Source organism: Cuculus canorus, chromosome 5, assembly GCF_017976375.1.
Source record: "Cuculus canorus isolate bCucCan1 chromosome 5, bCucCan1.pri, whole genome shotgun sequence".
Classification (NCBI taxonomy): domain Eukaryota; kingdom Metazoa; phylum Chordata; class Aves; order Cuculiformes; family Cuculidae; genus Cuculus; species Cuculus canorus.
Genome location: NC_071405.1, coordinates 66564021 through 66589988, shown reverse-complemented (window position 1 = coordinate 66589988; position 25968 = coordinate 66564021). Strand labels below are relative to the sequence as shown.

Here is a 25968-nt window from a genome sequence, read left to right as displayed (position 1 = left end):
AAGCTAAAGGTTTTAAGAACGATGAAGAATTCTTTAGTGTTGCCACAGAACAGATTAGCAAAGGCATAGTAAATACCACTAAATTACGTGGTACAACACTAAGTACATCCTTTTTCAATGTTATTTTAATTATATTAATTATGTTCTTAATGAAGCTCATAATTATTTTCCTCTTCTGATTTTTAACCCTTGCTACATTATTTAGATATTTGAATAAATAATGCTGAGAAACCACTTTATAGAGCTGCTGAAAACACTTCCCTCATACGTCAGAATTCAATTCAACTTCAGCATTTAAAAGAAGTCAAGGAAACAGATGTTTTAGAACTCTGTTTAGGCTATGAACTGTAGTGGCACGTTTTAAATTGCAATAAGCATCCACTTAAGACAACGCTAATAATTAATACTGCCGTAATTAATACGAAGAAGCCTTTCCATTGACAGGTTTATAAATTGTCAGTTCCTTTTTGAAATGTAGAACATCCTACATCTTTGAAATAAAAAGCTAAGCTAACAAATGAGTTCCTGCCTAATTGCCAAACACTGATTTGTATGAAGCGGTTGAGGTTACAAAGAAATTGGGAATTCTCAGCCCGGTTTCCCTGCTGATGAGTACGAACTGTCTGTGTAGCGCTCCCAGAGGTGTCAGAGGAATCTCTATAGTGTCACACAAGGGTTCTTAGCTCAAAGTAAACACACTTTCCACAAACTCAGCTGCTTAATCTGTTTGCAGGTTGAATTATAAGATGGGGGTGGATGACTCTGGGTGCTGGGAAGACGCACAGAGCATTTCCACAGTATCTTGGTAAAAAGGGCACGCTATTGTCATCAAAAGACTTTACTCAATTGTTTAATTTTGCTATAGGCTCAGTGGTCTGATCTTAGCAATAAAGAAAACTAACCTGACCAAAATTTTCCCAAGTAGTTGAGCATGTTAAATTACATTCTTTTAACTATAGCAGTGCATCACTACCACTTTAATTCAGGTTGTGGCTGCACTTCTACTCTAGCCACTCTAGTTACTAGGGATTAAACAAGGCTGTCTCACTAAAAAAAAAGAAAACCAAAACAAAAAAACAACCTTCGCTTAGATATCTATGGTCAGTAAGTGTTTATAAATAAAATGAAATGAAATAACAACTTTAAACAATGTACAGAAAGATTTAGCACATATTCTATTCTTCTACGCACTCCAATTATTTTTCATAGGCTTATTTTTATCAGGGATGTACCAGCTGAAGTTTCAATTATATCTAAGAGTTCAGAATGGAGATTTAAATGATTCTCAAACAACCACTGGATGTTTTAAAGAGAGAATTGAAAACATGTATTTTCATTTATACGTATACATATCTCAACTATATTTTCTGCAGTTACATGAAAAGTTGGAAATATAAAATATAAATTATATATTTTTTAATAGAAGAACTCAACATGTATTTTTTTTTAAACAGGAAGAACTCTTGTTAATTCCTTGCGATATATTATAAGTCAATTTCTAGCTACTCTGGGAATGTGCTGCAGACTTTAAAGTTGAAGACAAATATGGACTGACTGGAAAATTTGCATCAGTTTAGCATCAACCACCATGGAAGGGTGTGAGCGGGCTATTTTGCAGCTGATTAACGTAATGCAGAGATGAGCAGTGCCACACTGTGAAGAGGCTCTATCAACGTGTCCGCCTATGTCCCAGCAATCAGACTTTTGAAGGGTAGTGGTAACAATCATGACAATAAGGACTTCAGCAGAGATGAACTTCAGATTTTGGAGTTCAGTAACCTTTTAACACGGAATCTTATGATAGGAAAGAGAATACAGTCTCTGTTCACCAATTCAGAGACCTCCTGTTGGTTTCAGTGAGATTTTGAAACCAACCCTAAAGAAACCCATCAGCATTTAACGTGGCATAGAACCTGCCAGATGTGTAGCAGACAACAATAACAACCTTAATATTCTACTGTGTAATTATAAAGGCGAATACTCTTGCGATAGGATTCCCATGGATAACAGGACAGTGAAAGCCATTCGTGGGCAACGGAAATACTCTCTGTGCTCTGCACATATAGAAAACAGTTTCCGAAACAGTAATAGCAGGCACACTGACTTGTGTAATACCATAAAACTGTTAAAATGATTGGCTTCACACCGAGTAGGTAACAAGCTGAGTGGCTGACAAAGAAAGAATTGTATTAAAAGACCTTTTCTGAAGAAAAAAACATTTAATTTGGTTTTTAGCTGTAATTGTTCTTGAAAGAAGGCAAGTGACTTACTTCTGAACTTTTTCATTGGCCTCCTGTGAAGCCTCCAGGGCTTTCTGGAGCTTCAGCTCTGTGTCCTTCTGCTCTGACCGAGCTTGGTGCAGCTGAGCTGCCAGATCTTCAATTTGGCGATAAGTAAGGGTCACAACGTCCTCCTTGCCTTCCAGCCCACCTTCAGAAGTACTGAAAGTACAGTTAAGCTGGTCCTTCAGACTCATTCCTTCAGACAAAGATTTGTATAAGCTGGGAAAACAAAATCATACACGTTAAATTTCAGTCTAAGTCTCAGCTGCAAGAATACTACACTCAGTTTAATTAATATTTTTAATATTATCATATATGGATCCACAGGTACTAATATCAAAACGTGTTTTATTTCAGAAGTGATAGAAACCAAAAAGAACATCCTGTTTCCGCAAAGCTGTTCTAGAAATATGCAACGACTCTTAGAATTTTAAAAAGTAAAATATCTATTCAACAAAAGCTTGAAAGGTAATGTTTTTCAGCTCTAGCATCTTTGTAATCACCTTTGAGCAACAGAAAAAACTTATTAGTTTGATACACATGAAGTTGAATTAATCAGTGTAAGTTACTCACATGTTATTTACTCGTGTTAAATAGGATTCTGTTTTAGCAAGCAGACTCATCAACTACAGGGGTTTTATTTGCAAAATCACAGATTTTTCAATAGACTCATAGAATCACCAGATTGGAAAAGACTTCTTGGATCATCAAGTTCAACCATTCCTACCTGCCACTAAAATGAAAGGAATAAAAATGCTACAATACAAAAATTAAAATAATTAAATCAGTAGGCTTACTTAGAAATGCGAATGATTTCCACACGCTAACCAACACTGAAGGTCCTTGGTTAATATTTTTGTGGGAGGAAACTCAAAATAGTTCTTGATGCTGGTTTAAATAAGCTAGTAACACCTGTAGTAGAATACACTGTGTCTTAAATAGCTTCTCTAGAGTAGACAGAGATAGGTAACCTGTCAGTATCAGGGTTTCATCACAAGACATTTGAATATCTATAGTGGCCACCATAATTCCTTGCAAGGTCCTTTCTGATCCACTGTTTTGTCCTAGTCAGGCAAAAAGGACATTTACCATCTATTTCATGCCAAAGTGCCATCAATGTATATTCAACCCATTCAGTTTTATACATGATTTTGAGGTATACTCATAAACAGACCAAGTCATACAGCACAAAAATAATACTCTTTTATTGTACAAACCAGAATACAGTACTATATGCTTTCTTGTGTGCCAGAAAGTTCTGGACAAATCAAAGGGATATTAGACATTAAAAATCAAAAAGAAGAGAGTCTTAAGGCAATAGATTAATGAAGCTAAAATAAATAAATACTCCTGGAACAGTAAACAATAGCTATGGAAAATAAGCAAAAAGAAGGATATTAGATAGACAGGTTACCTATAAATAATGAGAAGAAATTGAAAAAAGGAGAATAAAGATGTTGCATCAGGTAAAAAATTTTCAATGAAGCCTGTTGACTGTGCAATTAGTTCTCAAGGAATTAGTAGGTAGTCAGTTGCTTGAGTTATTAAGGTGCAACGGTAGAAATCACATGAATAGATGATTACTAGGGGAGGAGCCTGCACCAGCGAGCTCTCCATGGAATTAGCAACAATTGCTTCTCATCTCTTCATGGCCACAATTCATCAGTGAATTTTACACTAGTGGAAAATGATACTGGTAGTAGAAGAAATTCATGGAAGACATTTATAACAAAAGCGATGGCCACAGGAAATCATAATGAGCCTTGGGTTTAGATAAATAATTGAAATAATTTCAAAACAACTTAATGAATATAAGAAGCTGTTGCTGTATTGATGAATAGGACTCAAGACCATCCCTCTGAATGATGACCATACAAACATAAAACATTATTTCAGTGTAGATTTCCAGTAGCAGTACACACTGATTACAATACTCAAGACACAGTCCGCATGACAGTTGCTAGCATGCAGTAGCATATTTTCTTCCTTTTCAGTTTATTAAGGTGTTTGTATGGAAAACAACCTTCATTCTGGGAGCCCACAGAGGAAAATTATATACAAACTAAAATATAATATAAGTGGACAAGCAAAATGTGGATGAAACTAATAGAAATCCAGAAGCTAAAAGGTCAGAGTGCTGATATGTCATTACGCCTACTACCTGCAGTTGTCTGAAAATAATGTGAAGAACCTTTTCAATTAAATGAAGACATATTGAAAATATAAATATTTATAAAGGGACATTAAAATCCCTAGAACAGATTCATTTAAAACAAAATTACTTCAACAGTTGCACGTAAAATTTACTGACTGAAGTTCCACTATGGCTGAGCGCTGATCTCCATGGAAATATACAAAGGTATGCAAATAACGCTGAAAGCAGGTTACCAAAATACCACTGCTGCCCACTTCTTAAACAACTGACATGAGATTAAAAGACAAAAAAAGACAGATGAGAAGTTAAACCGTTCAGTGAATATACAAGTCCCTGATAAAAAAAAAAACCAAACAGAGGATAGCCTAAATATTCTAAATTGTTCACACCAGCTGAGTTTTTTTTTTCCCCAGAGTATATGAAAGATAGAGTAGTGAATTTAGTTTCTAAAATATTGGCCCTATGTGGCTACAATTGGACTTGTTTTCAAAGACTGGTCATGAAGAATATAATATGCAATACACTATTACATGTTTTATCTCATAATAATGGCATCTGAATGGATTCTGACACATATGTGTTTTGCAGTCAGTGTGATTCCAACAGCTAAAGGCAACATCACAGAATTACAGAATGGTTTGTGCTGGAAGGGACCTTAAAGATCATCTAGTTACAGCCCCCCTGCCATAGGCAGGGCCAAGCATGCAATTGCTAGATTTCCATCTAGCAATTTCCATCTAGCAATTTCCATCTAGTGCTTTGCTAAAATACTTTTACTTAGTTCCTTTGCATATTTCTTAATTTGAAATTCCTTCATTAATGTCTCAAAAATATTTATTCAAATAGATAAACGGGCAATCCCCATTTTCAGTACACGATGGGGGATGAAATGGTTGAGAGCAGTCCCTCAGAGAAGGACTTGGGGGTGCTGGTTCATGAGAAGCGTGACATGAGCCGGCAATGTGTGCTCACAGCCCAGAAGGCCAACCGTGTCCTGGGCTGCATCCAAAGCAGCGTGGCCAGCAGGGAGGGAGGGGATTCTGCCCCTCTGTTCCTCTCTTGTGAGACCTCATCTGGAGTATTGTGTCCAGTTCTGGAATCTTCAACATAAGAAGGATATGGAGCTGTTGGAACAGGTCCAGAGGAGGGCTACAAAGATGATCAGAGGGCTGGAGAACCTTCCCTACAAGGACAGGCTGAGAGAGTTGGGGTTGTTCAGCCTGGAGAAGAGAAGGCTTCGAGGGATCTTATAGTGACCTTCCAGTACGTGAAGGGGCTACAGGAGAGCTGGAGAGGGGCTGTTCACAAAGGCTTGTGGGATAGGACCAGAGGGAATGGGTACAAACTGGAGAGGGACAGATTTAGACTGGACATTAGGAAGAATTTCTTCCCCATGAGAGTGGTGAGGCCCTGGCCCAGGTTGCCCAGGGAAGCTGTGGCTGCCCCATCCCTGGAGGTGTTCCAGGCCAGGTTGGATGGGCCTTGGGCAGCCTGAGCCAGTGGGAGGTGTCCCTGCCCATGGCAGGGGGGTTGGAACTGGATGATCTTTAAGGTCCATTCCAATCCAAACTATACTATGACAAAACATTAACGGGAGTTCTATGCCTGAAGAATGGGTCCTAGAAGCATTTATACAATTTCTTGATTTAAGTAATTCACATGTTCTTCATAGTAAGCCTTTTGCTTTACTATAGCAGCTTGGCCCCTTTCTTGCTCCAGCTTGGGTCTGAGAGCTTCAAGAGCTCACCTTAATTGTGTCCAGAGAGAAGAAAAGGTGACAAGTGATGATGTCACTTGTGCCAATCCTGCAGACATTAAGAGGTTTCCTCAGCCCCCAAACTTAGAGCAGCTTCAAGTCTGCTAAATAATGTCACTAGTTGTAACTACTCCCAGAGGGACTTGATTTTGCCTGAAAATCAACTGTATGAACTGCTGCTCTTATAACACTTCTCTCCTTGCCAGGCCTACTTTGCTGCAACATGAGAAAAGATTTTCTACCTGAAGCAACTACTGAACAACACAGAGAAATCTTCCATAGAAAAGGAACGAAAAACACCACCAAATTGCAAACATTGCCTATCCCTCCCCTCTCTCCTCCCACACCCCAGTGATAGACATACTCAATGTTCCCAAAGACAAGTGGGTCTGACCTTGGTTTTCACCACAAACGTTTGTGACACTCAAGTTCTGGAGACCTCTCGGACCTCAGCCTGCACTCAGGATGGCTTTGAAGAGGGTCCTTTGATATGGCTTTGTGCACTCAAGGGCCAGGCAGGATTGATACCTTGAAAATACTGCCTCAAAGGCTCTCTCAGGAAACGCTGCAATAAGATGATATTAAATAACAAAGCCCAGAAGACCTAGAAGGACTTTGATATTTTGCTGTAAAGCAGAGGATACAGAGTGGTCAAGTTTGCATTACGTGTGAGTCAGGAGCCTGACAGCTGGTAGACTGGTAACTAGATGGCATTGCCCTACCATAGACAAATATTTTACTAGCTTTCCTTCCTCTGCAATTACACAAATAAGAGGGCTGTGTTTTCTCTTCAGTGCAACCACCCCAACATCTCTTATTAATTTAACTGAAGGCAGCAGCTGTGTTAGACTTGTCCATGTTATAACCGTAGTGCACGTTGTGCGTAACGCAGAGCATGTTCTTTGCATCATCACAGCCCATCTCAGAGCGTCGCCGTCTTGTGTGTGGTGTACCCACATAATCTTAGTCCGGGATGAGCTCAGGCATCCTCTTTATTGTATATTCTCTCACCAAACCCAATGATAAGCACTTGTTGAACAGAGCTCACTACTGATTTTCTTCTCTGTGGTGGCTCGTGCTATAACCTAAGGATATTACAGAACGCACGTCCAGACCATCCACATTCAGTTATGTGTGAACACGGATCCACAATGAGCAGTAGGTCAAGTTTCAGCCTTCTCTCCTGAAAGAGCCTAGAGAAACCTGTGCCGTGCACAAGGGTCCAAACAGTCCAAACACTAGATGATTCAAGCACACGTTCATTATCTACAGTGAAAGCTTGAACTATCAACCATCTCGGAACTTCCATTTTTCAACAAATACAAATTAAAGGCAAACATGTTTTTCCTCCTTGGGGTTCAGTCTCCTCATCTTTAAAAAACAGCAATCACAATACTACCTTTGCAAAGTACTCTGAACTTCACTGCTGAAAAGAGACCCATCAGTGTTGGAAAAGCTGTTAGGTGCAGCACAGTCTGAATTGAGAACTAAGCCCAGATGATCTTCTGATGATGCCAAGTGCAAACGTTATCTTTTGGTCCTCATTTTCACTCTCCAGGACCACTGCAGTACCCACATTGTTCCCCTGGGGAACTAGCTGGGGAGAGGTAATAACAACATGGGGCATGCAATTTAATCACCTGAGCCTTTCTTGAAGTTGAAGGACTGCTAAGACATGCTCTCAACAACAAATAATCAGAAACCATACCTCCATTACAAACCCTTCATTTACAGAGTTGCACAGTAATCAAATGTTTCCAGTTCACTTCATGCAGCCACTGACTCAGACAGCAGAGTCACACGAAACCGATGTGCACACGACACCCAGCACCACCTATCATTCCTTACATTCACCACGCCATCAAATTGTCCGGGACCCCCACAAAAATATAATAGCTCCTGGATTCATAATGTTTGGTTGAAACAGAGCAAAATATACATTACACTGATGAGCAGAAGGAAGTGATCTTGAGATTTTTGCAGATGTGGTACAACCCCCTTCAGCAAGCTTGTAGCTAGGAAATACACCTGAATTTCCTGAGCATGTGGTGCACCTAGAGCTGGGGTCTCTGTTATCTCTAACCGATTACCTAGAGTGTGGAAGATGATATCTTAGCATTAGCTTTTTTTCACACATACATCAACTCTTAGATATAGCTCAGATGACTTTACAGAAGAGACCACTGTAGATTTTATGCTTCAATCCTGAGTATTACTCTATACATGCTGACACCAGTCATACATCTTCATAGTCCCACCACGTACCTGTGTTTTTTGCAGGTTGCAGAGTCAGAGGCTCTCAAATTTCTTCCACAAACTACTGGGTTCTGCTTTCAATATAACAGAAACTATTGTGGATACTCTTCATGGTTTTACTAGACTACATGTTATTCCTAGAACCAAACTTGCCGTAAAATGTTCCTGTCATGTTTTGACAGGGAATTGGCTGTAATAGCGTATTGTAGCCTAAGCATACACAGAGTGCAATAATCCAGCCCCAAAGGCTTGCTACTAACTAAGTAAAATTAATCTGAAATTTAGAAAAAAATAAAATTATTTTGTACAGTGTTTACTTTATCATATTAGAAGTTACAAGAAAGAATTTTGCTACCTTGTATCTGTTCTTTATTGCCATATCAAATGCTTTGGCCATTCTTCAATATTTGCCAATGGCTTTAGTTAACAAAATAACTTTAACTTCATATCTGTAATACTGTAGTTATTCCCTACAGTAATAGATCGTTTAAGTAACATTGCAAATACAGAGGGGACCTTATCTATTAATCGAAGACAGAACTGGCATCAAGTCATCAAGAGTGACCTCAGTATTTGAATATAAAGAATGTTTAAGATAGTGCTATAGCAGCTCCATATTTTACCACGCATCCTCCCCAGGAAGCACGAGCATCACAGCTGGGACAGAGCCGATTCTGTCTCGACTGGGCAGCAGGCAGGGACGGGGGGCACAGCCGGCTCAAAGACAAGAGGTATTTTCACCTTTCCAGTCCCTGGGCTGACCTGGCAGCCCCTCTGCCTCTCTGCCGGCTGCTGGAGGCCACTTGGTTGACATGGATCACTGACGGGGTGTGTACGTGGGTGGTGTAGAGCCAGCGACTTTGGCATCCAGCCTGCGGGGAAATTGCCTCTGTCAGGGTTTTGCAGAAACACGGACTTGGTGGAAAAGAGATGGAGCATCTTGTCCTAAGGGACATAGTGATTTATTTTTTATACTTTGAAGATGTTTTTGACAACATCAGTTTTAAGAACAGTGCATCTTTTTCCTCAAAGTTAAACTTAATTAAGAAAGCAGGAACTCTGGTTATAAACTAAAATAATAGAGCTGCTGATATACCAACTGCACCAGGTAGAAAATAGATGCAGTATGTATTACTTTTTTCCTTTTTTATTTGATGATCCTTGGCAAGAGCTTCTTTCTGAACAGTCTATTTACAGGGAAACCGGGCTATTATGGCAAAGGTGAACATCAGACCTTCTGAGCAGGCGATTCAGAATTATTTCAAACAGCTCCACACACCGACCTGCCAGCCTGGCCTGAACTGCAACCTCTTTGGCTCACATGGACCTGACAGCACACAGCAGGTTGCTGGCTTGACCGTTTACTCTCAAAAATCATGGAATTATAGAATAGTTTGGGTTGGAAGGGACCTTAAAGATCATCCAGTTCCAACCCCTCTGCCATGGGCAGGGACACCTCCCACTGGCTCAGGCTGCCCAAGGCCCATCCAACCTGGCCTGGAACACCTCCAGGGATGGGGCAGCCACAGCTTCCCTGGGCAACCTGGGCCAGGGCCTCACCACTCTCATGGGGAAGAAATTCTTCCTAATGTCCAGTCTAAATCTGCCCCTCTCCAGTTTGTACCCGTTCTCCCCGGTCCTATCCCACAAACCTTTGTGAACAGTCCCTCTCCAGCTCTCCTGTAGCCCATTCAGGTGCTGGAAGGTCACTATAAGATCTCCTCAGAGCCTTCTCTTCTCCAGGCTGAACAACACCAACTCTCTCAGCCTGTCCTTGTAGGGAAGGTTCTCCAGCCCTCTGATCATCTTTGTAGCCTCCTCTGACCCGTTCCAACAGTTCCATATCCTTCTAACATTGAAGATTCCAGAACTGGACACAGTATTCCAGATGAGGTCTCACAAGAGAGAAATAGAGGGGCAGAAATGCAAGCCATGGAAATCTTACCTGATGACAAAGAATGTGAACAATCAAGGGGCAGGCATTTCTGCAAGGAGCATTAAATGACATCTCCTGTCATTTTAGTTTGAATTTAAATTTGCAACCATAACTAACAAAATCTAAAAGAGATTTTTATGTTGGAAATTATGCATGAAGTTAAGGCTAATTCAGTTTGTGCCTTTAGCTTCCTTTGCAGCTTCTCACCGGTAAGGATAATGGCTTCTGACTTTCATTTTATGTGAATACTGCATCAATTCAGATGAGACAAATAAGACTCCTGACCCTGGAAACTGAAACAGTCAGTAAAGTGTCCACTCAGTGCAAAGGGGAACTTCATATATACATCCATATATATCCATAAAATAAATCTGGTAGTACTGGTATATATCTTAATGCAGGCATCAGAATCACCTGAAAACAAGCTCAATGCAAGGACTATCTGCTGTTGGCTTTTAGTTTTGTCTCCAGGGAATAGTGTTTACTTTGCTTTCATTTTGTTATGTGCCTTTTTTTAATTAGTCTGAAGGAAACAGTCATTTTAGAAAGAGAGCGGAAATCAATTCTGATTCGATACTGATAGCTACTGTGCGATGTAAACTGTGTGTTCTTTCTAATTAAATGTAAACATGTGCAGTTCTAAAGTCCAGGAGTGATGACAACAACTACTAGAAAGGATTGCTTAAGCACTGGTCAACTGATTCTCGTGAACCTTTTGTTCATACCGTAGGTGAGCTTGTGCAATCTGTCGCAGGGTGAACACCAGTTGTAACTGACTTTATTTTAGGTCATCTTCAGAGAAAAGACTTGACAAGAATGTGGAGCACTCTGTAATACCTCCAGTTACCCATTAACTATGTCCTTCTGATAGCTAATCAATAGCATTGCATGGAGCCAAACATACTGCACTGAACTGCCCCTCTTCCAAAAGCCAAGTCTTAGTAAATATTTAATGGCAGTAAAGGTGTTTTGACTCTTATCAACCTGATATGTTAAAGAACTCTTGAAAGAAACTTTATCTTGCTTCTCTCTGCATAAATAATTTCTTCAGTTACAATATTAGTCTTATGCAAAAGCACTTAATTTAATGATTTAATGCTTTTAAATCAAGGTTTTGGATAGAGAAAATGTAGTTCCAATCCACATGTCACAAAATAAAGAAAAAGCGAAGTTTATTTCCTTGATAAAATGCCAACTAGAAATATACATCAAGGAACCTAGCCCTTTATACTGTAGCAGTAAATACTGCACCAGACTCGCTCAAAACCTGTTATACCAGTGCACATTTCGGATTTTCTTACAAGGCTTCACTTTCTGTAAAATTCTTAGCTCTCACTCGCATCAAGATGGTGTAGGATTTTTAGCCTCTTTTCACCACAGAAAAAAACAACTCTAAAATAGCTATACTAAGATCTAGACTCTTTTTGTTCCCATGCAGTGAATATTCCCAACTTCAAGTGAATATATTCTCTGCTAATGAGTTTTATTAAGAGTTTTTCCACGTTCTGTATTTCTGTGCAAAGCAGCTTATCTAGATCGCTAAACAGAGAAACACTTTCATCCCGATCCTTTAACATCAAGTGTGTGTAACCCTTCTCCTACAGTCAGGTAGGACCTACTCATCTCTTTAAAGACTTAGATAGGCTTATTCCATGCCCCTGTGCTAATGTCACAAGACGGAGGACGGAGAAGTCTCCTGACCTCTTTCCCCAGCACGATATTTCAGCCTTCTCTGCATGATCCAACTTCCCTACGAGCCTATGTATTTTGAAGAAACTGATTCAGCAGTGGATCCAAGCTTTTTCTTGGAAAATAATCCGGGAATAAAACATTGATAGTGTTTCAGTTTCCAAAATGTGAATCACCATAAATGTTTTCCCAGAAGTATAAGCATTACTTTTTTTCCCCAGTTTTTAAAGGGCCTCTTTAGTGCCTTTGATGTCATTCAATAGATGTCATTTCAAAAATAAAGATCACAGGATAAAGTGAACAGTCTGGAGTTTTCAAATCACTCGTAATTGGCTCTGATGAAAACAGTATTAATTAAAATCATAAAGGTATATAAATCAATCAAGCAGTAAAGCGCATGGCACCATTCAGGAATGACTGCCTGAAGAAAGTCTGTTACTAATAACCTCAGAAAATAACTGGTACTTATACAATGTTATCTTTATAAATCAGACATGATCATGAATTTTATGGCTCTCCTGATTTGCTATTGTGATCACTTGGCTTAACTGCCCCACTGAACCAGAAAAGCAAGAGACAAAGCTGTCTTGGACCCAGGGTTGGAAGCCAGCCCTGCTTTCCAGCATGGCCAGGAACATCCAGCTGAGTAGATGGGAGAGAAGAGTCTCTTCAGGAGAAGGCAATTAAAAGAAGTACAGAGAATGGAAACGTGTTTCAAAGACAGACTAACAAAATACATATGGAATTTGAGAGAGGGATGATCTCATGGATGAGCTGAGAAGCACTCAAGCTAGAAATTATTAGTGTTACTGATCTGGGAAGGGAATTCACGTGGGGCTGTGCCCTCTTGTCATTCCTTTGTTGCTGAATGATTCAGCTGATGAGAAATCCTCAAATTATTTTTAAAAAATAATTCCAATATAGCAAGTTTTTTAATTTGAGGATACCTCTTCCCTTTCCCAGGAAAAGAAAACAGAGTATTAGAACAGTTTTATCTGATTTTTATCAAAGGTGTTGCTGAAAAATATTAAGCAACTCTGACCAAAGGCAAACAAGGTGTCCTGTGCCTCAACACAAACCCAGCTGTGGTCACCAGTGTGCCCAGAAGTGAGGCACACTGATGATCTCTAGATGAGCGTACCTAGAACACGGTTTCCCTGCACTCTTGGTACTGTGCACAGCAACACACGCCACTCTGAAACGGCCACGTAGTCACTAGGAGGACTGCCACATGCTACAGTCTAAAAACCTTCCTCCACACCGCTACAGACACCTCTGCTCTCTCCTTCAAAGCTATCACGGTTTCTCCCATACAAAAAAAGCTGTTGGTTTGGGGATTGCTATGCAGGTACACACTTAGCAAGCAACCTCCAGAAAGCCACGTAAACGACACAATGGCAACGTATCGCTACTCAGCAAGCCAAGTCTTACCTAGCTGTGCCTGCCAAACCCTTTTTCATATAAATCATACAGCTCCTTGGACAGCTAAGCGCTATGAAATAAGGCAGTTAAAGTGATGGCTTAAACGATAAAGGGAACGCCTGGGAAATTTAATATAGGGGAAGTCTGCTTCCCTATTGTACTAATACTTACTGAACCAATTGGGCAGACTTGTCTGGGCCATTCTCCTTAACATGAAACAAGGACACATGCTGGGGGAATGATTTAGTGGATTGGGGATCATAGTTTTGAATTCTCTTTTCTATTTCACTTCTTCTGTGTGGTGATTAGCAAGTCACAACATGCAAACCTGCCATGCTGAAACCGGGAGTAAAATGCCTTTCCCTTGTTTTTTGTCTTCCTTAAATTCTAAGCTTTGGGGGTCCAAGATTGCTTGTCATTACCTGTGTGTGCCACATCGGGACACCTGAGGCCCTGATCGTGATTCAGGCAAATTATTGTTTCTGGGAAGATACCAAATTGCTAATGAACAGTATGTGTATATTGACAATGCACATCAGCCTGGCTAAGCTCAGCAGAAAAATCCAGATTTGGGACGTTAACGGAAAAAACACAAGTTTCTCTCACAAGGAGGCAGTTTCTGACCCTCACTGCAGGTTCAGCCACCATTGCCACCGCGGGGTGTTGGCAGCTGATAGCAGCCTCCCGTGCTTTGCCGAGCTACTGGGAGCTGAAGATCCGTGTTACCTGAGATGATGTTTTTGGCTTCCTCCTAGGCAAAAGGGACCATCAGCTGCATACGGCCCACTGACTGGAAGCTGAATCGCACAACTTGTGTACCTTTTGAGAAATGAGATTAGACTGGCAACTGCTGGAGAAAAATCGGTGAAGAGAGAGCTCCAAAGCATCAGGGCTGAGAAGTGGCTGAAAATGGATGCTGAGTTGATTTCTGTATCCTAAAGCTTTTAAATCAGCTTTCCTCACGTCTCTCTTCTTTTGCACTCACGAGTTTTGACCACCGGGATACTGAAATAAAATCTCCAAAAGAATAATCTTGTTGTGTGCTTTGATTTAACTTGAGTGAAGAGGAAAACAGCAGTTGTAACTTCATGAAGCAGGAGTTCGCAAGAAAACCTGCAGCTTTTAATTTTTACCAGCATATCATTTCTCCATAATCAGCAGGTAAACGTGAGATACTGTAGCAGGAAATGTATTGGTTACACTGAACCAAAGAATTAATTATTTTCTCAGGACCTGACAAGGAAACTGAATGAGTATGAAAGCTCTTGTGAAATCCGGCCAACACAGAATTCAACACTGCTCAATTCCTTATTTATTTCTTGAACAGGACAAGATAATTCTTAGTATGAATGCTGCCTGCTATGCTTATACACCTTCAACTGATATTCTATTCTCCTCTAATAGGAGCAGTAACATTACTTAACACGCAGAACTAAATCACTTTATCACGATAGTCCTCGTTCTACTGTCAAAACTGCAGAAGTATTATAATATGTGACTCTCTTGGTAAAAACAGTAGGGAAGAACAGCTAAACAGAAGAATGAGTAATTTTGTATCTCCACCAAAGACCTTAGGATGAAGGTCTAGTCCCTGTATTATTCCCTTTTAAAGAATATGATTGAAGCAAACAGAACGTGATATTATACGAGCCTGGATAACATTAAAATCCCGCATAGTTCAGAAGCAAATTAAAAATAAACTAGATAATACGAGCCCTGTTACTCAATCTTCCTCCCACTCCTTTGGGCGAGGGACAAATTCACAGCACTACTCTGTCCTCTTTGGTGAAAGCTCCTGCCAGTTCAATCTTCTTTAATGACAGTGGAAGTCATTAGCATTTCCCACTGAGGACCAGAGGAAAGCCTACTAAAGAATGCCTTGAATTTATTTGCATCAAAAAGCTAAAGGGTGTGGCCATCAGTAGGTGCTTACATTGTTCCGGGTGTCTAGTACAACTACATCCTTCCTAGAAATCTTAACTGCTTCCTCCTGATCTCTGGGAATGGAACACCAGAAGAGAAAGAATCTAAGAAGATTTTTTACATCCAAAAAGGGGGCGAGAAGAAAAAGTTCCTCCAAGAGTAAAAAGAAACAATAAGTAATCTGGTTATTGGAAATTCTGACCTCAACCTTGCTTACCTCAATGGCCACAGGACTGGTATGACACAAATCCTTCAGGGTAAATTTTGAATGCGATGTGCAGAGTTTTTACCCTAATGAGATATGTGAGATCAGAACCTATGAATCAAGCCTATGATATGCCCCTAAGTTATTTTTTCATGGACAGTGGGTGAGCGGATGTCATTCCTCTGTTTAATCAGGAGTTAAAGCATGTACAGTAATTCCTTATTTTCACAATATTCCTTCTGACAAAGATAACAACCCATAAGAATGGTTCCCAGCTGGCTAAACCTGACATACAGGTTTTGTTAATAAAAAAATGCATGACTTAATTAATGAAACGGATCTATTAAGACTGTCCCCCAATCTGCCACAGTGGCCCCACCTACAACTGAACTTCACATGACCTACCTTATGCAAAAAGAATTGTAATGACTTGCACTGGAAGCTGTTATAGAGGAAAGGTTGCTATGAAGAAAAAAATATGACTCAGAAATGCATACAATGCCCCTAGAGGAGAAAGCTTAGCGTTTGAACTTTTTCTCAGTGTTTTCTTTTGCAGTGAATAATTGAAACGATTTTGCTAAACTGTGTGAAATTATTTCATCAAGAGTAATTACATTTGATCTATTAGCACCTGATACTATCTATTGTCTAAATTGCTTGCATTCAATCCATGAGTAATGTCAACAGTATTAACGTTCATTATGGAAGCATTAGTTGAGTAAAAATAATTTTTAAGTGTTCGACATTCTTCTAGCCTTCCTCCAGCATAACGTTCAAAAGAAACACCATTATACTAATACCTTATTGGAATTTTTTAAAGGCACTTCTTCACTTAAGTCTGCAAACTCAGGGTCTTTTAAACTCACAAACAATTTACCTGTTTTGTTCTGGCAAGCATAAATCTGCAGCAATCTACTCATTTTACATTCTTCTCTGTTCCCGTCTAGTTGTTCCACATTAAATGGCTCTCCAAATTCACCTCCATCAGCTTTGGCAGGCTCAACACCTACGTCGCTAAACCAGTTTTTTTTTCCCCCCAATCACAAAGAGCTGCACTGTTACAAACAGAAAGAAGGGACACTGCAACATTTCTACAAAGCTGTTTACATATTCATCGATTTGAAGAAAGCTGTCCTCCCCCCTCCGCCCCGACTTGCACTAATACAACTGGACACACCTACTTGGAAAGCAGATACTTTTTTCCCCTCTATTGGAGTCTTATCCTTATTTCAAAGGTTTCCAAATACTTGCTGCCTTTTAGCAGAGGAAATATTACGAACTGTTTGAGATTACATTCTCACTCAAAGTGATGAATGCCACAGTCTTCTACAGAATAAAAAGCTACTTTCTCTCCTTGAAATAGTAACTTTACAGTAATTTAGAGGAAGCAGGAGAAACAGTTGCTCATTAAACATTAAATATATTAATGTGGCACTCACAGTGTATGGTTTGTGTGGAAAAGGCAGTTCTGTACTTGCATTTCAGAAGGACTGCTGCAATACAATAGCGACTGTGATAAATTTAGGTTTACCCCACTTAACATTTAGAAGAATCTAATAACGAAAACTTAAATCAATGTATTTTCCAAAAAAATGCATGAGTAGCACTATTCACATTTTAAAACTAAGGGAATCGAGAGGCAAAAAAAAAACATTCCAAAAGAGGCCCTTCATTTACACTCCCCAAACGAAGACCTTTAGGATGTGGTGTTTACAAGTTTCAGGGATTTGCAACTCCAGATTAAAACAATGACAAAACAGAATATTCAAAGCAGGAGCCCCCCAAGCTCTACAGCAACATGTAAAAATCATCCACCTTTCCAGACTCATGTTGTTCTTGAAGTCCTGCTCAGTTCTCTGGAAACCTCAGGCCTGAGGATATGGATGGAGCATTCCGAAGCACTTTCTCGTTACGTGGCATTGTTAGAAATAGAGCTTCTGCAGAGCTCAGAAAAATGATCCAAAAAAGAAAACGTGACAGAGGCTATGGAGGATGCTTGCCTGCTTAATAAGATGGTTTAAGTGATTCCCTGGAATAGGGGGAAAAATGATTACTATGAAGTGCAGTACCCTAGGAGACATAGAGGGAGGCATAATTCCTAAGGAGCGAAATTCTGACTGCTCCCAAGACACCGTGAATCTGTTCCTTATAGTTTCCTTTCCTAGTGCTAGTTCTTCATGATCTATCAAACCTTAAAATCACAACACTTTGATGAAAGCTTTGTGGATCTCCTTACCCTGAAGTTCTGACTCATTTAGGTGATTAGGTCCGGTTCTTAAATTTTAGGAGGCAGAACAGCAATAAAGTAACAGGACCACTCAGAACACACGTAAATCAATGGGAAACCTCTTGAGCCCAAGGTAAACGTATCTGTCCATAAGGAAATCCAGAAATGGAGACACTAAGAGAAACAGACATGTTCACTATGTCTTGAGCTTTTGGTGTAGACTTTTGTCCTGGGTGGCTTACTCTGGCGAAAATCAGGTCTTAGTTTTTGTCTCAGGAAAAAAAATTAGTTCACAGGAATCTGAAAAACAGAGGTGAAAAATGTATGCCTGGAGCAACACGCCAAGAGCTAGGGAGAATGTGACCCAGTTCAAAAGTCATTTGTAAGAGCAGAGTAGATGACAGGATTATTTAGATGGTGGTTGAAAAACTTTGGGACACACAAACCGGATATTTCACAACAAACAAGAAGATAAATCAGCTTGCCAAAATAATCAGAACCCAGAATCTGATTTACACGATTTACATTCATGGAAAGTCAGTATCATCCTGGGTCAGTGGACAACAAGAATGGGACCAGGGTGGTGTAGCGCCTTCCACCGTAGGGGAGGATCAGGTTAGTGACCACCTGAGGAACCTGAACATATATAAGTCTATGGGACCTGATGAGATGCATCCCAGAGTCCTGAGGGGATTGGTAGACTGGCTCAGGTTGCCCAGGGAAGCTGTGGCTGCCCCATCCCTGGAGGTGTTCCAGGCCAGGTTGGATGGGCCTTGGGCAGCCTGAGCCACTGGGATGTCCCTGCCCATGGCAGGGGGGTTGGAATTAGGTGATCTTTAAGGTCCCCTCCGACCCAAACCTTTCTGCAACTCTGTGATTCTACGTTTATGACAAGTAAAATTCACTGTTTGTTCAAGCTGAAGCACAGGCTTAGGAGGGAGACTATGGGAAAAAGAAACTGAGTAACTATGCTGTGGGAGAGGGAAGAATTCCTGTTGCTGGCCCCATCAGGTCCTGACAAAAGGAATGAAAGAGCTGTTCCCAAGGTGAAAGAAGACAGGCTGAACAATTTGGCTAATGGGATCACATTAAGCTAATGGGATCACCATGACTTGCTTTGCTTCTCTTGGTGTATGTCAGAAGTCTGACATATTTCAAAATACATTTTCTTTTAGCCAGCAGTGGGCTAAATCTTGAGGCAGTTTCAAGAGATTTGACATATCTTCAGATTTTGAGATTTGTGCTGAAAGAGTCTATGGGACAAGAATATGTCAAATTCAGAAGTTTACAAATTCTGAGGGCAGTTTTGCCTCTGTCAGAAAGAAAAAAAAGAAACAGAAGGCTTGAATCTGTTAATATCTTATTAAACAGACATTTGTTGCTGCTTCCTTCGTATAGACATGCAGAGGTTACAGACGTTTCACATTTGTACAAGCCCCCAGTTACTGAGTGTCAACGAGAGAGAATAAACCCAACCGTGCCGGAGCATCAAACTCTATTGTGACATTCATTTTTGGCAAGAACTGAAAACACTTGCGAATGTTGTAGGTAATATTACTGATTTTTAGCAGCTCTGGAAAACTTGATTAATGACCTTGGTTACAGTACCCTGAAAATATTCTAGAGATGCTCCTGGGTCGACTCATAAGGACTTAAAAATAAAACAGAACAGGTCAAAATAATCAGGCTTTGGTGCCCATAGTCAAACAATGCTCCAGAGAGCAACTGACTTTCCAAAGGGGCACTTGCAGATCCCTTCCCAACCTCGTAAGTGCAAACTCAGGTGCCTAAACTTATGCATCCAGCACTGAAAATTTTGGCCACTCTGTTTAATAGGCAGATCTGCTGGGAGGCCTCTTGTAACCAGATATTTTTTCTTAAAGCCTCCTATAATTGGACAGACACTGGCCCAAGTCCAATCCACAACTGCAAATCCAAAGAAACAGCTCGGAGCAAACCAGCAACCTTATTAGATTTTAAAGATTTCATTTTCAAGAACTGAAGACCCTTTATTGACTAATGAAAGGTTGGGTCCCCAAGCCCACAGGCTGATGTTGCTTGGAACATATTTTAATCATTTTTGTAGTAGCAGCCATCTGTCTAAAGAGCTTTGATCACATAAATGCACTCTGAACTGCAGCTTCAGACTCCAAACAGTTTCCAAAAGCCAAAGGGAACCCACAGGCAGGGCCATTTCAAGACAATTCAAGGCCCTGTGATGTGATAACGCTGCTTTTATCGTTTAGCACATCATTAGGTTTAATGACACTGCAGATAACAGATACACTAAAAAGATACCATTGTCATCTCCTATCTTGTAACAGTAATATCCAACTGTGACTTCACTTTGTTTCTACCCAACACTTCTTACTTACTGTGTTATTTTAAAAGAATAGATATATTAAATAAAAGGATATTTTCCTGCTGCGAGCACCAGAAATACTAACAAAATAAATACATAACATATAAATAATACAAAAGACAAAATAGCACTCATTTTTTTCACTACTTTCCCACTTTGCTGGTTTGTTTTTTAAAAGATATGGAAGACTAGCAAACAAGTCTCAAACAAAATACTGTATTTATAGTTTAGGCCATTGGCTTTTGGGCAAACGCTGTTTGCACGTTTGAGTCTGGTTTTGCCAACACCAAATACAAATTTACATCACAAAGAGAAAGACTCCTTGTAGTTACATCTCCTGTAATGTTAACATTTACGAACAAATTTTATACAGTTGCCATAATTCTTCTCTACTCTGACTTTGAAACAATGTGGGCATCTCAATGCTTATTGTGTGGCGAACACTGTTTTCATCTACTGAATGGTACAGAAATACGCTATTGGCCTCAAAACTTGGAAGCAACAAGAGAAAGAGAGAGAGAGAAAGAGGGAAAGAGGGAAAGAAAAAAGGAATGAAATAAAGAAGGAAGGAAGGAAGGAAGGAAGGAAGGAAGGAAGGAAGGAAGGAAGGAAGGAAGGAAGGAAAGAAGGGAAAGGAAAGGAAAGGAAAGGAAAGGAAAGGAAAGGAAAGGAAAGGAAAGGAAAGGAAAGGAAAGGAAAGGAAAGGAAAGGAAAGGAAAGGAAAGGAAAGGAAAGGAAGGGAAGAGAAGAGAAGAGAAGAGAAGAGAAGAGAAGAGAAGAGAAGAGAAGAGAAGAGAAGAGAAGAGAAGAGAAGAGAAGAGGAGAGAAGAGGAGAGGAGAGGAGAGGAGAGGAGAGGAGAGGAGAGGAGAGGAGAGGAGAGGAGAGGAGAGGAGAGGAGAGGAGAGGAGAGGAGAGGAGAGAAGAGGAGAGAAGAGGAGAGAAGAGGAGAGAAGAGGAGAGAAGAGGAGAGAAGAGGAGAGAAGAGGAGAGAAGAGGAGAGAAGAGGAGAGAAGAGGAGAGAAGAGGAGAGAAGAGGAGAGAAGAGGAGAGAAGAGGAGAGAAGAGGAGAGAACAGAAAAGAAAAGAAAAGAAAAGAAAAGAAAAGAAAAGAAAAGAAAAGAAAAGAAAAGAAAAGAAAAGAAAAGAAAAAACCACAGCATTTCTGTGTTGCTCATGAAAACATTTTTGGGTGGCCATGCTCTGACCGTTATCACTGACATGGCACAGGTTAACAGAAAAGAAGACAAAACCAAAACATGAAGTGGCTCAGGTAGGGGAAGAACTTCTTTAAACTTTGCTGTCAAAGAAAACATAACTACTGATGATTCACTCAGCATAAAGTCTCTCCCTCTCCTTCTGTGGGTTTTCCTTCAAACTCACAGCCAGAAAAGCTTCTCTGCTAGTGACGCAGCAGCTCTGTAATGCTCCGTACACGCCTTCTTTCTTGGTCTTAGAAAAAAAACCAAGTGCTCTGTGCTAGGTCTCCTTTCTGCCATGACCATACGAACTGCAGCTTATATGCAACTAATATGTTATATTTTAATCAAAGATTTGAGAGGCCCAGAACTGTGCAAATTCCAGCAGGCCCAATTCTTCACCGGAAAACTGTGGCTCACAGGTCAGCCCCTATCCTTTCTAAAAATGACAGCGTTCACACCCGTGCTGGAAGAATTACCCCTTCCAGATGAGTAACACATCACTATGCAATGCTGGACACAATGTTAAAAATCTTCAGCTTCCAAAACCCAAGGTCTCTATCACATTAGATGGAAAAGCAGCTCATGGACAGAGTCTAAAACTGGAAAATTTTCCAGTAAGACACCAGCACGATGTGCATGTAGCAATTTAATAAAAGCTCTAAGTTAAAAATCAACCAAATAAAGAAAATAGCTCATTCTTGGCTACTCTCTTTGCAAACACAACAGGCGGGTAGTCTTCTGGCTTGTGTTGTGCAACAGTCAAAGGACTTCTCCTGCCACCTGTATTCCTAGATACTTCCTAACAGAAGTTTTCCATTGACTCCTCTATGAGAAGTATTAAGGTGAAAGTAAGAATGACACTGTTATGTCTAGCACTGGCTGAAAATTGCTCATGTGGAAAATCTCACCAAAAAAATATTTTTTTATTGGAATACGTAAATTCCAACAAAAAAAAAAAATCAATGCTGGCTCCCTGTGGCAAATTTTTAAGTGAAATTTTTCCTTTCACCTTGACATTTAAACTTGAAATGCTATTTTGTTTCAGCTCTTCAGCTGAAGAGAACTGAACTGAAACACACCAAAAAGAACATTTTTTTATTATTAGATTGACATTTTAACATAAAAACATGTTCTGTAAAAAAATCAACAAAAAAGAAATGGTATTTAAAGTCCTTCTAACAATGTTATTACTTTATTTCTAAATATCATATTCATAACAAAAGAAATTCCCTTTCATACAATATTTATAGGGCAGATAATTTTTTTTTTTTCAGTTTTAGATTTTCTTTCAAACTCCTCATGGGAAAATTTGCCTTTCAAACAGCTCTTACTACACACACAGTTTTCCTGTATTTCTTTAACTTGCCCTAAAGACGGTACCTTCATATCCTGTGTCTGTTTTTTCCTTCCTCAGTTTAATAGTAGGAGTACCTGCATTTTCATAGTCATGGATCTCCGAAGGTGTTATAGAAAATAATAAAACTTCTTATTCAGTTTATACAAATCAGTTGAAACATAGTTTAGTGATGTGATTCATCTGTATTCATCCAGCATTTTAATATCAGAATCACAGAATGCAGCTTCTGGTCACACACCCTTTCTACCAAATAACAGATTTCATAATCCTGTGTATGGTCTTTAGAGATTTTCCAATGTTTCTTTTGTGTATCTTTACATTATACAGAATACATATTAACTCTACTGATCTCAACATCCTAATTTTTACACGTATTTCTACAGGACTAGAATACTTTGTACTACTCATCTACTCCAGCCTATCAGTAGCAGTCAGTCAGTTGTTTGCACATAGTTCTTCCAGAAACTTCCAACCTTCCTTCCAATAACTCCATTTTATTAGGATTTAACAAATTTGAAAAACAATTCCTAGAAACAACCGGCTACGTAGTTATTCCAAAAAGCACTGAACAATACACTTTTCAGCTCACTGAGAAACCGAGGAAAGCATAACAGAAACCCACAGAGAGAAGGGGGTAAAGGAGAAAGAGTCAGCCAGGTGAAGGAGACCTGCTAGCAGAAAGCTAGCACACCCGCGTGTAGAGTCATGAGACCATATTAACATGGATTTCCTTTCTATCAAGCAACTCTTAGAGAAGAACAGAATCTTATGTGAAAAGATCCATCACATGAAAACTGACGAAGTAAACGTTTCGGTTCACATTACCCCACAAGAGCAAAGAGGCAAGGAAGAAGCCTGCTCAAGTCTGTTGAAATCCAGTACAAGGATTTGCAGATTCTTCTAGCTTTAATGTGCTCGGCACAAGAAGCGATTGGTTGGTGCTCAACAACTGTTAGAAACCTGAGAAAGTCTGCCAATATAACACATCCAGTAACAGAAGCAGTAGAAGAACGAGCACAGTACGTAGTATAGATCAAAACTGTACCACAGAGCGCGTTAGGCACTTTGGTCCATATTCGTGATGCCCACGTTCCTCCTCAGTGCTGCTGCTTAGTGTTTCCTATGGACAAGACACCTCTGAAGGCCAAGAGCCACCTCTGGAAACATTAGGCACAAAGGTTTCCTTAAAGGTAGTTGAGATCAATCCACGCCTGAGTCCACAGCAGCACAAGGCAATTTAAGCGTATGACATTCACCTCTGTGCCGGTTGCAGGGACGGCACAGGGTAGGTTGTTATTCAATCGGGCACCTGCAATCTCTGACATTTCAGTGCTTCCTCTCTCTTAAAGTTTTTATAAATCACTAAAGCTGAGTATGAAATAATTTTTCCATGTTGCAATTTTTTTTTCCCAGCGAGTTGGAAAAGTTTTCAAAATCATATCAGGGCACAAAGAGAATAATTCGAAAGTATTTCTTCTATGTCTCTCTAAATGAATGAGAGCCAGAGGAAGCTTGGAGAGCACTCTGATGGCTAGGATATTCCTCTGGAAAGCAAAAAAGAAAGGCACTCCTCCCACCTCCAAGGTTCTGATTCTGTTTTTTCCTTTTCATTGCCTGCCAAACAGGCACTGTAAACACCAAGCCTATGGTATATAATGGACTCTGCCTCTGCCACCCCGCTTCTGTGCAAAAGGTCAAATATTAATTGGAGTACAGATGCAAGTCTGGTCTGCCACGCTCCCAAGGAAGTTGCCTATCCGCTGATTTATAAAATCAGTCTCTCTTTATTATTGCTAGAAAGTACAGCAAGTGCAGAAGGAGAGACAATAATCAATTCCAGGATAGAGAACAAGAAGTCTAGGAATGGGGCAGGGGAAGAGAATAATAAATCCAATAAAGTATGAAATACATACAGATAACAAGGATAACAAGCTAGGGAGCTGCCTCCACCAACACCTGCATCAACACACAGAAAAATGCAGCCACCTCAGTAGCGCCAGTAAAAATTCAGCAGCTCCTTTGCCCAGCAGAGCAGATTACTGATCTCTTTCCTCCCCTTCAGCTGTCTGATCCAGTTTGTGAAACGGCTCCCAAACCCCGGGGTTTTTATCTCATGTAACACTAACAATAGCTGCAATCGCACAAGTAATAAGGAGATAAAGGAAAACAAGAGAGAAGGTCTTACCAATGGGGAAATGCTTATGGGACTACAGACTGAGAAAGACCCACCAACCTAAAATGCCAATTATTTTGGGGCTGCAGCACCCCACTGGACAGTGGCATGATAACAGAGAAGAAGCTTGAACCCACAGATTTTAAGTGCCCTTTCCAAATTACCACAGTGTTGGCTCACCTCGTCCCCACAAATTGACTAAAACCAACTGAAACCTCCACTGGTTGCTCAAAGAAGGTGTGGTTTTAACCAATTTGACTTGAAAGACAATTATGGCCCTCCCCACCACCCATTTTTTATTATTTTCATCACTCAGTTCAATAAACAAACAAGAAGAAATCACATGCATTAAAAAAAACCAAACAAACCACAAACAAGGGCTAAATCTCCATTTCTTGCACGTCCAAATCTCCCACAGAAATGAGTGAAACTTCATATGTGGAGAATAAACTAAGATATTTTGGATAGTACCTGACTTTTTTTTCTAATAATGAAAGAAAAAAACGGTAGTGCTCCCTAAGAGCCATTGTTTTCCATATGTTGGGTGGTATCAAATAGCAATGGGTTAGGTTCCTTCACAAGTCACAGAATCACAGAATCACCAGGTTGGAAAGGACCCATTGGATCATCGAGTCCAACCATTCCTAACACTCCCTAAACCATGTCCCTCAGCACTTCATCCACCCGTTCCTTAAACACCTCCAGGGAAGGCGACTCGACCCCCTCCCTGGGCAGCTGTTCCAGTACCCAATGACTCTTACTGTGAAGAATTTTTTTCTGATATCCAACCTGAACCTCCCCTGACGGAGCTTCAGGCCATTCCCTCTTGTCCTGTCCCCTGTCACTTGGGAGAAGAGCCCAGCTCCCTCCTCTCCACAACCTTCTTTCATGTAGTTGTAGAGAGCAATAAGGTCTCCCCTCAGCCTCCTCTTCTCCAGGCTGAACAACCCCAGCTCTCTCAGCCGCTCCTCGTAAGACTTGTTCTCCAGCCCCTTCACCAGCTTCGTTGCTCTTCTCTGGACACA

At 40.2% G+C, this 25968-nt stretch overlaps 1 protein-coding gene across 7 annotated transcripts in view; it reads right to left on the bottom strand.

Annotated features, from left to right (window-relative positions):
• Positions 1-25968, bottom strand: part of MIPOL1 (mirror-image polydactyly 1) — a 189963-nt gene that overhangs the window by 21198 nt on the left and 142797 nt on the right. For all 7 annotated transcript variants that reach the window (XM_054068380.1, XM_054068382.1, XM_054068379.1 and 4 more), the window contains one exon: positions 2271-2501. In XM_054068380.1, the coding sequence (XP_053924355.1) occupies positions 2271-2501 (231 nt within the window). The remainder of the gene's footprint in view (positions 1-2270; positions 2502-25968) is intronic.